The 19,084-nt window shown below is 38.8% G+C and overlaps 1 protein-coding gene across 1 annotated transcript in view; it reads right to left on the bottom strand.

The window, feature by feature from the left end:
• The window catches only part of LOC150077468 (uncharacterized), a 31,229-nt gene extending 22,598 nt beyond the window's left edge, over positions 1-8,631 (bottom strand). The window contains exon 1 of the mRNA XM_090386326.1: positions 8,334-8,631. Within this exon, the coding sequence (XP_090242452.1) occupies positions 8,334-8,393 (60 nt within the window). The 5' untranslated portion in view covers positions 8,394-8,631. The remainder of the gene's footprint in view (positions 1-8,333) is intronic.
• Positions 8,632-19,084: the final 10,453 nt, after the last annotated feature.

Genomic DNA, 19,084 nt, shown 5'->3' with positions numbered 1-19,084 from the left:
ACGAATTCAAACTGAGGAAGGATGGTTGCAGAATAGACGTGCAGAGGTTTGCTTTCAGCCAGTGGGTGGGTGATTGTTTGAACAAACTTCCATCTCTTGTTGTGTAAATGGGCAGTGTGAATAATTTCAGGGAAGAACTAGACAAATCATTGGAGGGGATAAATGGTGATGTAAGAGGGTTTTTTTTGGGCTGATGCTTCATAAATTTGCTTTCTTGCATCATATGCCACTACTACTATATAAATAATCTTCTAAGATAATTTTTATTATCAAGTCTCTGTACATCTCACTGACTTGGTATTTCCTTTTGCTGTTAATTTTTTTTGCATTTGTTTTTGCATTGATCTACTATCTCTAACCCAGGGCACAATAAAATTCCAAAAACACTATTTATACAGCAGATAATGTCTGGAATTAATCTAACACTCAAATGAGTTTATATTCCTTGCCTTGTCTCCACTTTTCTGAAAGTGCAATTACTATAGTAGGGAGAAAAACAACAAACAGAAAGTCACTCATTATACCTTCTCTTCCATAACGTTAGTACAGAATGTGAAGTCAAGTGAATGGCCTTCAGCTGCCCATTATTTATTGTCCTACTATAAATATTTCAACCAATCAATAATTCAATGATCTTCCTCATACCTTCTTCACTATGCTTAGCAAAATATCCTGATTTGTACACTGCAACCCTAATGGTAAGCAATTAAAGTGAAAGGGGAATTAAAGAGGGGGACCCATCAAGCACTCAGCTATCTGACTTAACACCAGACCTACTCGCATGAATCAGGTAACAGCAAGTTAACCAAACATAGAAGGTGCTGATAGCATTAGTAAAGGCATATGATGCAAGAAAGCAGGCTTATACAGCATCAGCCAAAAAAAAAAAAAAAAAAAAAAAGAAAGAAAGAGAGAAAAAAAAGAAAATCTTCTCATTTCACCCATCCACTTGCTCCAAATGTTTGTCTAGTTCTGCCTTGAATCTATTTAAGCTATCAACTACTACAATGACAGATGGAGTTTTGTTCCAGCAATCAACCACCCACTGGCTAAATGCAAACTTACAAACATCTATCCTACAACTGTCTTTCCTCAATTTGAATTTATGCCCTCTCAGGCGATTATTCTGAGCAAGAGAAAGAATCCCATCAACATTGAGCATGCTCAAATCATTCAAGGCCTTATACACTTCAATCAGATCACCTCACAGGTGCCTAGTCTCCAGACACTGTAATTTGCAAAACTTAAGCCTTTCTTCATAAGAGCAACCCTTTGTTCCATTCACTAATCTTGTTGCTCTTCTCTGTACTCATTCCAGCAGCTCTACATCCTTCTTAAAATGAGGCCTCCAGACCTGTATACAGTATTCAAGGTAGGTAAAGCCTGACCATTGCCTTATACAAGGGGATAATCACATCCTTATCCCTGCTAGAAAAATTCCTGTGTTTTTTTTTTTTTTTTTTTTGATTTGGTAGTTGTTGGCGCATCGGCTTCTGTGGCCATATTGCACCTCCCAAGGTTTTTGCAGTACTTTGATCCAAGCCCGAGGCGGGAATCGAACCCGCGACCTTTGGGTTGCCGGGCAGGTACTTTACCCACTCGGCTAGCCCGGTCGGCAATTCCTGTGTATCATTGACAAGACACCATGAGCTACTCTTGCAGACTGTCTGCACTGCTCAGAAAACTTCATATCTGACTGCACAATTACCCCCAGGTCCTTTTCATTCTCTACCACAATCAGTGTAGTACCACACAGTTGATACATTACTCTGGGGTTACTGCTTCCCATATACAGTACTTTACATTTGTCAGTGTTAAAACTTCAGTTGCCACCTATCAGCCCATCTGCTCAACTTTTCTAGATCCTCTTGCAGTAGCATACTGTCAACCTTCATATTGTCTGCAAATCTAGACATTAAGCCTGATATATCATCATCAATACATTAATAAATACAGAAAACAATGATGTAGAACAGTTATTTTTAAGGCATAAAAAGTAACATCATTGTACAATGATACTAATAATATTAAACAAAAGCAATTGGTCAATTTTCTTCAAAGATATGAGGTAATGTTGAGAAAAAGTCACAAGTCGGGGCTAAATTAGAAAGTTTCTGCAATTATTTCCAGCCATGACAGGAAGGAGTATATACTGAGAGCTTTGTTATTTAATTTACCTGAGACACTGCATAAGGTTTAGGGATTAGGATTTTTCTCAGCATGATCTATGCTTATAAAGAGGTAAGGCTGTTTTTACAGGGATGGGATACACTTAAATAGAAGAGGTACAAGAATATTTGGTGATGCTATCGAGGCAGTGTTAGGTGGGTCAGAAAACTGACAATTTTGGGGACAGGGATACACAGACTAACAGTTTAATGGCAGCTGTAAGCAGAAGTGAAACTGATTCCTCCTGTGATGCTTCTTTTAGCACATGCATTAGCCTGGAAAGCAAGCTATGGGAAATTACAAGACCTACAAGGGGTTCTCATAGGATAAGCAAGTTAAGCAAGTAAATGGGCATGTTAGGGTTACTAAGAGCACAAAGAGACACTAATATTTGCTTATAAACAAATGGTAAGAGCACAGTAATAAACTGGATGAATTCAAAGCCATGGAAATGCGTACATCACAGAGATAATCAGAAACATGGTGCCACTGATTTAGCAGATACTGAATATGGCAAGTACATGTATTGAAAGGCCATGAGGGGAAGGAGTTATTCCCTTCATTAAGAAGCACACAGATTCTAAAACAGTACACATAACTGACACAAACTGCTTGTGTAATGTCACATCAGTCTAATAACATAAATGACGATGTAATATCAATACTGAGTAAACAAAAATGGGAGTAGGAGTATGTTACAGGCCAAACCGAACACTATTTATTAGTATAATGAACTTTTTATTATAGACAAGTAAAGTGTGCCACTAATCAGAATGTCTTATTTTAACTCTCCAGATAGTGACTGATCATTAGTCCAGTATTAGAACTTTTCTGGATTTAGTGGACGACAGTCTTCTATCCAACATGTTAGACAAAAAACAACAGAAAATAATACTCTCAATTTTTTGGTTATCCTAACATTACTGTCAAAGGTAAAGGGAAGGGATTTTGCTTTTGGAGAGATGACTCCAATGGTCTTAAAAAAATTTTAAATTCTTTTCAGGGAGCAGCTGATGTTGTCAACAAATGCAAATTGCAATTGTTTTGGAGATCAATCACAGAAGCTACAAAACTTTTTATATCAACTAACAAATACTGTTCCGTATTTAGGCCTAAATGTATGTCATATGAACTGATAAGTTTATAATGATTACAAATGCTAAGAAACCTACTTAGCATTTGTAATCATTATAAACTTATCAGTTAATATAAACTAGTCTGAAATAAAGCTATTGGGTGGGAGGGATTAGAATGTTAAGACATATTATAATTGGTAAGAGCTACACACTTTTTCTATGCCAGACAAAAAAAAAAAATAAAAAATAAAATAATAATAATAATGAAAAACATCATAATAAAAAATAATAATTTTAAACAAATAATAAAAAATGATAATAATAATAAATTAATCAAAAACAACAATAAAAATATAAAGAAAGAAAAAAAATAAAATAAAAAATATAAAAAGAAGACAGGAAAATAGACTAATTATGTGCTTTCCCCCCTCACATTGGTTCATACACTGGACCTTTGAACTTCTTTATGCGGTCAGCCTCACTACCCACAGAGGTTACCTCTGTGGGTAGTTTGCACTAATCAACAACTTTGGCTAACAGAACACTTCCTGCCATCTGGTCTAAACTTTTTTCTCCATTTCAAATTATGTTTTGAAATGGAGAAAATTAGATCAATTAGCTCCCCCCCCCCTCTAAGGTGTCAGCTTGTCAATATCTGTAACCCGCATAATCAGTCGTTTCTATCCTCATACAGTTGACCTTCGAGAATCTCAAAGGTAAACTGATAATAAGTCTTTTGGCTAAGAAATCTTTGCTTATGTTAACACTATGGAAAAGGATGAAACACATTGATCCACTGCACATGAATGACATCCCATATAGGTTGATGATAAATTGAATAAATATTTTTCACCTACATATATACATGAAGTATTTAGGGATGGGGATAGCAGAAGTATTTCTTCTCATTTACCATATGATGATAAATGAGAAGAAAATGAAAAAGAAATTGTTAAAGCAAAAAGTTCACCTGGGACTGATAGAATCTATCCAATATTAAAAGCAGCAGCAAAAGAGGTAAACAAACCTTTGGCCACTATTATGGCCACCAGTTTGCTTACACAAATCCAAGGACAGCATCCATGGATTCACAAAAGGGTCCTATAGGTTGGAAATGTGAAAATGCCTCTCCTACTTACAAAGGGTTATCCAATGGTAATTATAGACCTGGAAGCTTGACTTTGGTTCCAGAGAAAATAATGGAATGAGTGGTTAAACAAATAATGCAGGATTATCTTGACAATACAGAAATCACAGCATAAATCTGTTTAAGGGAAGATCCCATCTAATAATTTAGATGGATTCTGATTAGCTACTATGAAGTAATCACAATGGAATTGTATGCGAAAAATAATTTTGACATCATATACTTATATTTCAGTAGAGCTTTTGATAATAAATAAATCTTTATTTGTCGTACCAAATTTAAATATAGGTTTACATTGGTAAATGACAAATTCCCTTCACGGCAGAAAATGCCAGGGGATTACCATAAAATGTGAATAAAAGAATGTCTAAAATATACAAGAAAGGGCAACAAATATACACGAAAAGATGACATATAAATTGCATTACTCTTCACTACATTTCTGTCTAGAGTCCTGGCAATTGTAATACAAAAGTTCATCTTGACATCGCATCCACTGATCAACTTGTGAGAGATATACATTGTTCAATTGCACACGCACAGTTCTTGACAGAAATTCACACAACTGCTAGGCAACAGTAGCCTCAGCGAACCACACTGCGGTTTGTTTTCTATATTTTAGATCTTCTGTGAGCCTTAGTAGGTCAATTCCTATACGTGTTAGGCACTTAATTGATTCTAACGCACTAGCGGGTATAAACCTGTCGGCCATCTTCAGTCTGTTGGTCTTCATTCTCAAGGATTTTGTACCTCTTAATGCAGATGGCGGGATGTGCCACTCACAAAGCTGCCAGAAGCATGGTGATGATATCGTGCCAGTCATCATTTTGATTGCGGTTATTAATCGTTTCCAGGCAATGATGTCTGGTAAACGCTGCAGTTTAAGCTGTTCAGAGAGCTGCGTGGTCCTTAACTGTTGAGGGAGATGGTGCTTATGGTTTGCCCACTTCAGCAGCCAGAATTCACTCGCATATATTCTCCTAATGTCGGTAGGGGTGGCTGACGCCCACAATTCTGCGCCATACAAAATGACCGAATACACCGTGGTTCTTAAATATCGTGCGGTTGTTGCAGTCTGTTTCACGTGCAAGAGGTGCTGTTTTGTTGCCCAACGTAAGTAGTTCATTTTCTTTATAATCAGGTCAATATGAGACTTGAACGTAAGTTTCGTATCAAATGTTACTCCCAGATCTCTATGCGTCTCAACAACTGGGATAGGTTTGCCATTAAGTTTCGGGTGTACGAGCGTAGGGGATTTTTTGAGCGAGTACACCATAATTACAGTCTTCTGCGGATTTAGGGCCAAGCCAAATTTGTCTAAGTACACGAATAAGTTCAGAAGCTTATAATTAATCTGTTCACACAATTCACTATTGGTCATGGACGGTTGGATGGGTTAATGTTAATATGAATAACGTCTGTATAATTGAAGCAAGATGCTGTTACAGATAATGGGATGGCTGAGTGGCAAGAGACACAGTAGTTATTAGCCCATCAACAATATCACTTTGTTTTGTAATAGAAGTGATATCATCACACAGCCTAACAGGCTCCAGATTTTAACTTTAATATTTGAAAAAAGTATTTGGTTTTTTGAATTGTACTTGGTGTTCTAATGTTTGACCATTTATCACTACATTTCAATGCTTATTAATTTTTTAATAATAATTGAAAATTTTGCAATTGTGTTTTTTTGGCCACTAAAAATACTAATTAATTTTCATTTAAAAAATGTTTATTGATTATATTTAAATTTTCATAACATAAAACAGAAATGTAAAACAATTAATCTCTGCCAAATTTAAGCTATTGAAGCATTAATTGCACAAAACTTTGTCATTACTCCAACACAATGAAGTAAGCAAATATTTATGGAAAACACTTTGAAATTAATGTATTTCAATAAAAAAAAAAAAAAAAGAAATTCCATTAATTCTGCCTGTGTATGTAAAAACAAAATGTTATAATCAAGAATCATTGTTGTTATTTGGTTTTTTAGGAGCATTAGCAACTAAGGCCATATTGCTCCAGGGATATGCGGTGGTCATTCCCTGACCTTTCCGCATCCTCCATATTTGGTGGTGACAGGCTCGAACCCCAGTCTAATCAAGAAGCGTGTGCTATGCACTGCTGCTCCTGCCCACCTGGCTACCGAGGCACCTAAGAATCATTGATATGATTTTATGTCACAAGCAAGCATCTCATGACACTCACATGAAAATTCTGTATGACAGAAACAAAAATAATGGTACTACATCAATTCACGTGCCCATCTTTATTGCGACCATTTTTTTTTTTTTTTTCCCCATAAATAGCTTTCTTCACATATTACCATCTGCATGTGTACTGTTACTAAGAAATGTCACTTACAAAGCAACACCTGCTAAATTCATTAGGGAAGAAAGAAGTTGCCATCGCCTATTCTGGTTGATATTGTAAGCAGTCCACAGCTCATCCAACTATGCCAATTATCTCCACCTATCCTTTGGGAGAAATGTAAAAGGTGATGATCAGTGGCTTTTTCCCTCCAGTATCAATTTTACCACAATGATGCACACTACATGTCAGAATAACATTCTAGCCTTTTTTTTTTTTTTTGTGTTAACACAGGATACTATTGTGACACATTCCTGGATTGCAAAATACACTGGGGTTAGCTGACTTACACAAATTTTTGGGCAGTTTCTCTTTTTCACCATTCCACACAGGTGAACTTTGAGAAACTTTTGAATTATTCAAAATAAGCCAATGTGATGAAAAGTAGCATTTCACTATCTGGCACAATGCAGAAATATTAACAATATTGTGCAGACTCACAGGCATCCCTTCAGCTTAAACAAACTGAACAAACAAAAAAAAAAAGCAGCTAAAACAAAACTAAAGACACTATTAAGAACATACAAAAAGTAATAACTACTAATCCTCAACCATTGCATTACCAGGATTAAATCTTTCTGAAGGATTCAGTGATAAAAACACTTACTGTTTTAAATATTAATAATAGATTTGAAAGCATATCAAGTCTGATGTCTAAGTTTAATGATGATACAAAGATGTAGAGAGGGTGGTTAATGAGGGTAATCAGAGTATGTTACTCTAACAAATCCTGATTAAATTAGGTAGTGGACTGAAGAGAGGAAGTTGACATTTGACACTGATAAATGGAAGGTACTAGATTTGGGCAGCAATAATCCCAGAACATACCAACTGGGTGGTACTACACTTTATTTAGTTTTGGCGTAACTATACAGTACAACACGTTCTCTGAATATTGTAGCCAGGCTAGTGGGAGAGCTCATGGAATTCTGTCATTGATATAGAGGAATTCTGCCAGCAACAATGATCAGATCTTTCCTGATTACAGCAATCATTCTTAATAAATGTAATCCAGAAATGAAATCCAATTATTAACTACTTTTAATGAAATTGTTTTAAATAATAAATTCGAGGGAATGATTTAGAATAAAAATATATATGGTCAACATTTGCAATATGTTCACAAAAACGCATTTTTGATGCAACTAATTGAATCATACTGATTCATGATTAATTGGAAAAGCTTAAGAAAAATTTTACTAGGAAACCTAATAAACTGATTCTCGTATTTGTGGTCGATTCATTCCGATTTTTAATTTCATATTACTGCTATGAATTCCATATGGCCCATCTTGCATATAAATAAATGAAACAAGAATTCATACTGCAAAATTTTATTTAACAAGAAAAAAAAATTTATTTCGGTTATGTAAGGTATATAACTAAATAAGAAGCCAATGTCGGAGTGATATGTGGCAGTACATTTGGAAATTTAGGATGGATAACTAAAACAAAGTAAATCAGTACACAGCGCTGAAGTTTCGTAAACAGGACAGCAGCGCTATATTTAGAACTTAAAAATTTAATTTGGGTCCATGTTTTATTAACTCAATTAATATATTTACCTCCTGTACAGCATCTTCTTTATTTTTCTGGGCCAAGTCTAACAAGTAATTAAAATCCATCTTCGGGGATTTTGAAATAATGGCAGGAATGATGATGCAGGCAGATTCAGTATTGAAATTGGATGTTTAACATCCAAAGGCACTAATGATATAAAATATAAACTTTACTAAGTTTCTCTCTGTCCTTAATCAATATCTTTTTCAAAAGATACAAAAATTTCCAAGGGAAGCACTCTATAAACAATTGTTTCCGAGGCCACATATGCATGCTTTAAATGGGCACTTCAGAACAGATGACTGCGATAATACATCCACGGAGACGAGCATACGTAAGTGGATATATGAAATTGCCCTGCATCAGCGTCACCTGTTGGACAAAATGCTGTACTATACGTAAAGTTTAATTGGTCTAAACAACAGATTCACAAACTTCTATACTGTACCTCGCGTTGCTCTAAAAACATTTAATAAATTTCACACCCTTAAAATACGTAAAAAAAGGCCTACATACCCAGGATTAAAATAACAATATTACATTAAACATTAAAATATTTCATAATTTTCACATCCCTTTAAAAGTTCAATAATTCCACGCCCTTAAAAGATTTCGTAAATTTCGCATCCCTATCTTCAAGAGAAAGTTCCAATTGACAAGTGCAGATTTGACATAAAATTTACCTGTAATGAGTAAACATACTTTTATAAATTAATATATATGTCGGGGTTGTTGCTCGGTTTTATAGGCGCATCAGTAACTTAGGCCATATTGAGCCGTATATGCTGTCTGTAAACTGCGTGTGTTCTTGGTCGATTTGTCTGTTTGCGGGATGAAAACCATGCTACCTACCCATGCCTGAGACCAACTAACTCAGCCACGTGGTGTTTTAAAAGGCCCATAAAAATTCCTAATGTGATTGTCGGGACTCAAACTGAGGTGTTTTCCACCTGGTGTGAGGAGGACGGCGATTCTACCAACTGTGCTACCCACGAGGGCAATTTATGTATACGTTAATACATTCAACCTCAAAGATGAAGTAAAATGCGCATCATAATTGAAGTTTCATAAAATAGTGCTTCATAAAAAGAAATACACGTTACGATAAAAGGCTCTTTTTTTTTTTCAGCCTTAAAAAATTTGTATGAGAGATTTTGTACACAACAAAAAAAAAATACTGAAGTTAAAGGAGATCATAGCTAAAGGGGAGAATGGTATATATTCAGTTATAATTTAAAAAGTCGCATACAAGTGCCTCTCCAGTGTGCAAAGATGGTAAAAAAAAAGGAGTTTGGTAATTATTGGCCACTGAGTTTGACTTCCGTAGAAGAGACGATCATGAAGCCCGTTGTTAAGGATACAATTCAGGGCCATTTCGACAAGAATGGTACCTTGAATACATCCCAGTTAAGGAGAGATCATATCTGACAAATTCAAATTATTATATTAGAGTCACCCGTAATCTCTTACATATACCCATATATGTATTAAGACTTTAAATTGCGTGAGTTCTCTGGTCGATTTGCCTCTTTTGCTGGACCAAAAAACTACAGTTTCTTGGGGGGGAAACCTTGCTATCTACGCCTGAGACCGGCTAACTCAGCCACGGAGTGAAAAAATGCCACTAAATTTCCTCGCGTCATTGACGGGATTCGAACCCGGCCTTTTCCACCCAGTGTGGGGAGGACGGTGACGATACCACTGTGCTACACACGCAGACTATATCTGACCAATCTGGTAAATTACTGTTATACATTCATCAAACAGTTAAATGCAGGTATCAATATCTAGGCTTTTGTAAGGCTCTTTTTACTGCCCGCCGTGGAAGGCTGCTATATAAACTGGACGAAATTGGAGTTAGCGGTAACATCTTATGCGGGATCGCGGGCAGGCGATCCCGCATAAGGTATACTATATGGAAAGGGTACTTTCATCATAAACAGTCAGCCTTCAGAGTGGAGTAGTTTAACAATCAGCTCTGACCTCGTGGATGCCACTGAGCCTAATGTTCTAAATTTTAACACGAATGGTCCTGACAAATCTTAGTAAACTGGTAAGTGTGTATGTGGGGGGGGGGGAGGAATGGTGTCACGATTCCTTATTGCCTAACAAACCATTAAGGAAAAGAACTTGCCAATGGAGCGGGTCTTGGTTTGAACTGGTTCTAGTCTTTTTCCCTATACGTAAAATTTCGCTAACGCCGAGGGAATAAACAGGACTGGCTTTTAACAGTGTTAAACTTTTGGAATTAAGAGAATCGTAAGAAAATCGGTGACTGTGGAACTGACTTGGTGGCTTCAGACGGACTCTGACAACAATCTCTTCAACAACCTGAACGATGAACTCGATCAACTGGATCCTTGGGTATACCATCAACATCTGCTAGAACTGAGAAATCTGTCCCTCCGCCCGCATTTACTTTTATACAACTGTGCCAGCACAAAGAAACTCCCGATTGGAAATGAAAATTTCTGGGGAGACCTTTCGATCCAATAGAAATTATGGACTGGGGAATACATCACCAACCTTTTGGCAAGGCTCTTCCAAGGTCTTGACGCACACACCTACAAACAAGCTATAGCAACTTTTCTTCAATTGGAGGTTTGCGGCTTCGTTGTTATTGCATCTTTGTTTCTATTCGTTGTTATTGCATCCGTTACCACTCAAGAATTCGACGAAGAACTCACCATATCGGTCGCTGCAGACTCAAGGGCATCTCTTGAAGCCATCATAAATCACGTATTCCGATCTTGCAGGATTGGGCCGAGCTACATAAGCTTCATATCTCCCCACAGAACACGCCGTTCATACTCCTTAAGGGATCCCTGCAGACAACAGGAACTCTACATATTAAAATCCAAGGAGCTATCATCAAACCGGTCACTGGATTTAAACACCTGGACATCATCTTGTACTCCAAGCTTACCGTTTACCGCACCTTTCACATCTCCATACCAAGGTCAGGAACTGTACAGCTCTTCTTGTTCTTGTTAGCCGGTCAAACTGGGCATTAAAACTCCACACGCTTAATTTGTTCTACAAATCTTTCTACCAATCATTACAAATGGCTGCAGGGTCTGGTTTCTCCGAGCTACATTTAACTGCAACCTGTGCAAACTAGAAACTATCCAGCGATGTATCCTACTAACTGCCGGTGGAGAAGACAGAGTGGTAATCAATGGACACTGCTCTTCGTGGACTAATATTATTAATGGAGTCCTTCAGAGTTCAGTATTAGGTCCATTGTTGTTTTCTGTATTTATTAATGATATTGATACTGGTATATCAAGTTTAATGTCCAAGTTTGCAAACGATACGAGGGTTCGCAGGGTTGTTAATGACACTAATGACAGTACACTGCTGCAACAGGATCTAGAAAAGTTGAGCAGATGGGCTGAGAGGTGGAAAATGAAGTTTAACATTGACAAACGTAAAGTACTACATACGGGAAGCAGTAATCCCAGAGTAATGTATCAACTCTGTGGTCCAACACTGACAAAGTGTAAAGAGTAAAGTGTTCATTGTCGAAAGGCCCCAGGGGTTTTCCCCATCTCCATGTTGTGTACTCTGTTTGTGAAACACAGAACACTGTGAAGGCCAAAGATTTTAAAAAGTGTAAGGTACATGTTTATGTTGTGTAGTGTCATGTTGTGTTGTTCTTCTGTCCTTTTAGCCGTTGGGCCCCTAGTGGGACCCCCCCCCCGTTGCCCACACTTAGCCCCGAGTAGGCAGGTCAGGCATAGAGGGATCGCATTAGAAGTAAGTACTCTGGCAGGCCCTGCCACCTAATTTCCTAAAATTTCAGTGGCAAGGGCTTAAAAAAAAATAATAAAATAAATAAATAAATAAAAAATAATAATAAAAAAAAAATAATAATAATAAAATAATAAAAAAATAAATTTAAAAAATAATTAAATAATAAAAAATAAATAAATAAAAAATAATAATAAAAAAATAATTAAATAATAAAAAATAAAAAAATAAAAAAGATAAGAATTAAAAATAAATAAAAAAGATAAAAATTTAAAAAAAAATAAGACAAAAAAATAAATAAATAAAATAAAATAAAATAAAAATAATAATAAAATAAAAAATAATAGTAATACATAATAATAATAAAAAATAATAATAAATAAAGTAAAAAATAAAAGAAAAAAAATAAAATGAAAAATAAAAAAGTAGTAATAATAATAATAATAATAATAATTAAATAAATAAATAAAGTAAAAAAATAATAAATAAAAATAATAATAATAAAATAAATAAATAAATAAAGTAAAAAAAATAATAATAATAATAAAATAAAAAATAAAAAAAATAATAATAATAAATAAAAATAATAATAATAAAAAATAAAAAATAAATAAAGTGCATATTTAGTTAGAATAGGGGTGAAGGCTGAGGAAGGGGGGGACAGATAGAAATGCGGGGATGATAGGGAAGGCAACCCCAGAAAGGTCAATGGGGACTGACCCCACCAGGAGAAAAAAGGGGGTGGCAGGGGGGAGACAGAAACCCATCCCTTCCCTCTCCCTACCAGGGGAGGGGGAGATTAAAGTGAACCAAGTTAGGGTACCCGGTTCGGAATGCTAGTTGGCCAAGAAATGCAGTTGACATCTAATGGCACGCTGGTGGTGTTGTGTCTTTATCTAGAATATTGTCTTATTGGTCACATCCGTGAGAGTCAAGTCCAGAAGTATAGGAACCTTTTGTCTTTCTTAGATTGTCTTAATTTGTGGGTTGTCTCTATTCAAAGGTAGTTACTTGGTAGTTATCTTTGGTGGGTGACATCTTTGGAGAATGTATGATAGTTCACACCAATGATGCTGGTCAAGTTTAGCTGCCTTGTTCCAGTACCATCAGAGTCCCTGGGTTCATTTAGTAGAGGGTTATCATGTTGCTGCGATTAGTTGTCTTCTCCTCAAGAAAAGCTGCTGCGCGTAGTTGGTGAGAGCTTGATATTCTTCCTTAGTATCCAGTAGGTGAATTTCTTTGCCTTTTTGGTATATAAGTTAGCTTTTTGATAAGCTGGCAGCGGAGGTCATCATAGAGGGGGCACTCGTGCATGAGGTGATCCCAGTCCTCATTTCCTCCACAGGAGCATGTTGGGTCCTCTTCTAGGCCAAAGGTTGTAAGTTTTGCCTTTATTGAAGCATGGCCAGTAAGCAAATACGTGGTATACAGGCCTGGAGAAAAAAACATTGGGGATTTTGGATAGACTCTGCTAACATGTGGGATGAATCTCCTGGTGATTTCCACCTTGGTTGAATTTGTCCAGCGGTCCTGCCACACCCGATGCATGTGTGCTTGAAGTCTCCTCTTCCCAAAATTTTGGTTGTTGGTAAGATTCAGTTCAAATCCCAAGCAGGTCTGAGACAAGTCCTTAGAAAGATGATACAACATTCCAGTTCTCACCACCTCCAGGTTGAGGGGGGGAGGAAGGGGAGGGCCTCACCAGGACCTGGAGGGCATGAGTACACAGAGTGCAGCAGGCACAAGAGATGGAGAGCAGGACCGTTTGTTGAGTGGAATCCAGGATTCGTCTGTTTACTGCAGTCGTAGCCTTGCCAAACCAAATTCCAGCTGCATACGTAATCACAGGGATGAAGATAGCCTTGTAATACAACGAGAGGGTTCGCTTGCTGAGACCCCAGTCCCGACAGGATATCCTAGCAACCATGGCAGTATAGTTTCTTACTTTGGTTCTGATGTATTTGAGATGAGCTTGTAAGGAGAGTTTTCTGTCTAGTACTATGCCAAGATATTTCAGTTGCTCTGACAACTTTATGGTCTTGTTTCGAATTTTATTTTGTGGTGGTCTTATAATACAGAGAGTTCCTTTAAGAAGCAGAGCATTTGTTTTTGATGGTGATATGGTCAAGCAGTGTGTTTTGGCCCAGTCCTGGAGGATTTGGAGTGCATGGTTTGCCAAGGTCTCAAGCTGGGCCCTGGAATCTGCAGCCACCATCAGGATGAGGTCATCAGCAAAGGCTTGTGAACGTACCTCCCCGAGATCAAGGCATAAAAATTCGTCCATCACCATGTTCCATAAGGTCGGCCCCAGGACCGAGCCCTGGGGGCAGCCACGGTGTATCCGTCTTGTGTTTCTGATAAGGTGCATTTACTGTGATCACCCTATTTGAGAGGTAGCTTTTCATGATATTGAACAAATTGTCCGGTATATTAGATTGCCTGAGTCTGCGGAGGACGCTCGGCCACCAAAGGGTGTCGAACGCTCCCGTGAAATCAATTGTAATCATCAGGAAGTATTTCCTGTCTGTTTGGCGGGCCTCAGTGAGCAGTGCCTGTAGAGCATCAACCGTGGAATGCCCCAGTCTGAAACCATATTGGTTTGGTGATACTAGGTCTGCTTTCTCATAGTGGCTTTGGATCCGTACATGGAGGAGACGCTCTAGGGGCTTGCTGCATATGGACAATAGGGCTATGGCCTGTATGAACTTGGTAGATGTGGTGGTTTTGTCGGATTTTTAAGGATCAGTTTCATATTTGCAACCTTCCAGTCATCCGGGAAGGTGCTAGAGTGTTGGCAGAGATTGAATAGGTGCAGCAATTGCTCCGGGGCATGCTCCACAACCTTCTTCACAATCTCAGGCTAGAACAAGTCAGGCCCCGGACATCTTTTCCCTTCGATCAGAGCTGCTGCGGCTTGGAGTTCTTCCTGTGTGAACTGCGGTTCAACTTGTCCAGTCCAATAGGTTTCATTTTCTCTGCAGATCTCATGCTGTTCAATTGTTGTTGGATTAATGTTTGGATGAAAAACGTTGTTTAAGATATTTGAGACTGAGTCCCTCCAGTTCGTGGTTAGGTTTCTCTGTGGGGTTTCCGTAGCGGTGTTCACTTCCCCCCTGGGGAGTTTGTTTGTGGTGATTTTGTACACCAACCCCCCCCCCAGGGGTCAGAATTTCCCGTGTAAGAGACAAGTCGCTCCCAGGATTGCTGCTTTGATTTCTTTATTCTTTCCGTATACGCGTTTCTTGCTCTTTGATATACTTGTTTAAGTTCTTCGACCTCCACATCAGGCCAAGATCTTCTCACCCTTTGGAACGCTTTCCGTTTGGCTTGTACCTACTTTCTCATCCTTCGAAGCTCCTCGTTCCACCAGGGCACTGCTCCCGGAGAAGGTTTTTTTCCTTTTAATTGTGGCATTGCAGACTTGTGTTAATAGGGTGGTAATCTCTTTTTGAAAAAGGTTTGGATTTTGAGTTTGCCTGAGTTTCTGCTGCTGTTGTCCCACTATTTCCAGCAGGGCACCCATGAAGGTGTCCCAGTTTGTTTTTTCTATTGCATATCTATGTTGCATTACTCTGGAAATAGGTTGTCTATTACGGTTTTTTGTGATCCTGAATGTAATGACTCGGTGGTCCGAGGTCATCCAATAATCTTGGACTTTCCAGTCGGAGATATAGCAGGCTGTGTTTCTTGTAGCAAGAGAGATGTCAATGGTGGCTTCCCAAAGGGTGCTGCTGAAAGTGGGGAGGTTGTTTGGCTGATTGAGGATTCCGAAAGGGGAGTTACCCAGGTAGTCCTCCAGTCTTTGGCCGTTTGTTGCTCCTCGATAGTCTGGTGTTGTGCTGTACCACGCAGGAGACCTGCAGTTTACATCTGCCGCGACAATAATTCGCCCTCCTGGAAGAGTGTTTAGTACACTTTGAAGATATCTTATAGCCCCGATAATATCTTCGCCTGGACGGCAATATAGGGCGACGACATAAAAGTTTCCAAGTGCTGTAATAATGTGGGCACATACGGCCCAGGCTGTGCAAAGTTGGGTTATCTTTGTGGCTGTGATGTCAGGGTTTCTTATGGCTATTGCTGCCCAGGGGGTTTCCCCTTCCACCTGGATGACTTTGTAGGTCAAAGGATAGCAGCCTCTGACCTGGTTCTTATGGGCGTACGGCTCTTGCAGGATAAGTACATCCGTGTTGTCCTCGTCTGCCCGAATCCTGATTTGGCTGAGCACAGCCCGAGCCCGTTGTGCGTTAACTTGCATTATTTTTACTTCTTCGAAGTTAAATTTTTTAAGGTGTCTCCCCATAATCGATCCGTTGTTGGTGTTTACCCTTGGCTTTTATATATGTTGGGCATATTCTGTCTCTGATGGAATGTGCTGAGTCCATTTTGAAACTTTAACAGTTCATACAAATAGGATCTTTGGTTTTGTTAGGACAGCTGTTGCCTTTTTCGTGGCCCTTTTCAGCACAATGGCCGCACGTTGGCACTGTCTGGATACAAGTGTGTGAGGTGTGACCGAACCTGCAACACTTGAAGCATTTAAGCACAGCCACGTGTTCGCGAAAGCGGTGGCTGCCCCAGTTTATGTACACCTTTGCTTGATTGTTAAGGACCTTCCAGGCGATTGGGTTGAGTTGCACAATTCAGTTTTTGCCTCCTCCTCCTTTGACTTTTTTTTTTTGAGTATTTAGGTGTGATTAAGGCATCTTCCTCTAAGTCTGGGAAGTACTCCTGCAAGTTCCTACAGTATAGTTCCTCAGTGAGTTGCTGTGTGGTCAGGTTGTCACTGAGGTCAAAAATGATGATAGAGGGACACAACTTTTTGACGCCTCTGTCTTTAACCCCATTGTCGTTATTTTTGCATTGGTCATAATTTTGTTAGCTTCTTTTTTAGTTTCCGTTTCGATCACTATGCCTGTATTTCTAGTTTTTCTTATTGCTTTTATTTTCGTAGTTTTGAGATCATCTTTCAACTCTGTCATTTTGGTCTTCATTTGTTCACTTGTATGTGATTTGTTGGATTTAATGGGTCTGATAACCACCAGATTCTGCTGTTTTATCAGGGTTCTCTTTCTTATATGCTGGGGGTTTTGTCGACTGGTCTGTGGCGGATGCCCTTGGATGGAGGCACCCAGTTTTGAGGTTGGAAGGTTCTTAAGTACAGCACCGGCATAAGAGGGCACTGTAGATGATTCAGGTTCTGTGGTTAGGCCCAGTTACCGCTCGGGTGAAGACTGGGGAAGCTTAGCACAGACGTCTAAGGCCTTTTCCAGTATTGTAGACCTTGTCTTGGTTTCTTCGTTGACAGCTTTTACCTTCTCATTCTCGATTAGAAGAGCTGTTGTGATTGTTTGTAGACTTGTCCAAAGCTCCTGGACATAGTTTCCAGTGGCTTTGGTGAATCTTATGGAGTCTTGGTTGAGGAGTGCCAACAAGTTCCTGTGTAAGACTGAGATGATCTGATGGAGTTAGGTGGTGTCTCCCTCATTAAAGGGGCCAGCCAGAACAGGTGGTGCAGGAATGGTAAGCATTCTGGATGGTGGGATCCCAGAGGAGACCACTTGGTCCACAGCAGACGGTAGTTGTGTAGCCAAGAAGTCTGCTGGGGCAGTTTGAAGTGGCAGAGCTGATGGAATTTGGTGAGCACCTGAGGAGACTCGCATCTCAGGAGCAGCAGCCACAGGAGTGTTTGGAGCTGCAGGTAAGGCTGCAGTTGAGGTGGAGATTGCCATCGATTCGAGGATGAAGGCAGCTATTGGTGTAGAGATTCTTTGGTCCAAGGTGGAAGCTGAGTAATTATGGTCTATGAAAGGTGATATACAAATATTATTCGTCTGTGCAGGAAGAGGAGAGCAAGAGGAGTGCAGAGGATGAGCTGTGAACCTTCTCTTGGACTTCTTTCTCTTTGAGGAGACTTTGCCAGGTACTCTAAGAAGCAGAGAATTGGAAGTCTCCGATTCGTCTCTCTTAGACGTGCTAACCTCATCCTGTGAACTTTCAGCATTTTCATTATTTTCAACCATCTTACTGTGCCGGGATGAAATATTTAAGTACAAGGTGTGAATGGTTCTACTGAATTTTAGTCAAATCTCCAGAAATGGCTAGTGAAGAATTTAAATAATTAACAAAAAAGAAGAGTTTCAAACTCTTGTCGGTAGGGTGGGCTGAAAGAGATGCGAACAAATTTGCACATTGTATTCTTGGGCGACAGAGGACTGCTGACGTTATCCGAGGACCAGTAGTCAGATGTATCAATGCACAATAAAAGAAACTACACTGACAGTGGTAGAGAATGAAAAGGACCTGGGAATAATTGTGCAGGCAGATGGTCTGCAAGAGTAGCTCATGGTATCTTGTCAATGATATACAGGAATTTTTCTAGCAGGGATAAGGAAGTGATTATTCCCTTGTATAAGGCAATGGTCAGGCCACACCTTGAGTACTGTATACAGGTCTCAAGGCCTCAGTTTAAGAAGGATGTAGAGTTGTTGGAACGAGTACAGAAAAGGGCAACAAGATTAGTTGCCCTTTTCTGTAAGAGCAACCCTTTGTTCTATTGAATGGAACAAAGGCTTGCTCTTACGAAGAAAGGCTAAAGTTTTGCAAATTACAGTGTCTGGAGACTAGGCACCTGCGAGGTGTATAAAGCCTTGAACGGTTTGAGCATGCTCAATGCTGATGGGATTCTTCCTCTTGCTCAGAATAATCGCCTGAGAGGGCATAAATTCAAATTGAGGAAAGACAGTTGTAGGATAGATGTGCAGAAGTTTGCGTTTAGCCAGCGTGTGGTTTATTATTGGAACAAATTTCCATCTAACGTTGTAGATGTTGATAGCTTAAATGGATTCAAGGCAGAACCTGACAAACATTTGGAGTGAGTGGATAAATGAAATTAGAAGATTTGTTTTTTTTTTTATTTTTTTGGTTTTTGCTATATAAGCTTGCTTTCTTGCATCATGTGCCTTTACTAATGTTAATGCGATCTTCCACCAGGATCTGCTGC

The sequence above is a fragment of the Mastigoproctus giganteus genome, chromosome 12 (assembly GCF_048544385.1).
Source record: "Mastigoproctus giganteus isolate SK-2022 chromosome 12, ASM4854438v1, whole genome shotgun sequence".
NCBI lineage: Eukaryota > Metazoa > Arthropoda > Arachnida > Uropygi > Thelyphonidae > Mastigoproctus > Mastigoproctus giganteus.
This window is presented reverse-complemented; position numbering and strand designations above follow the sequence as displayed.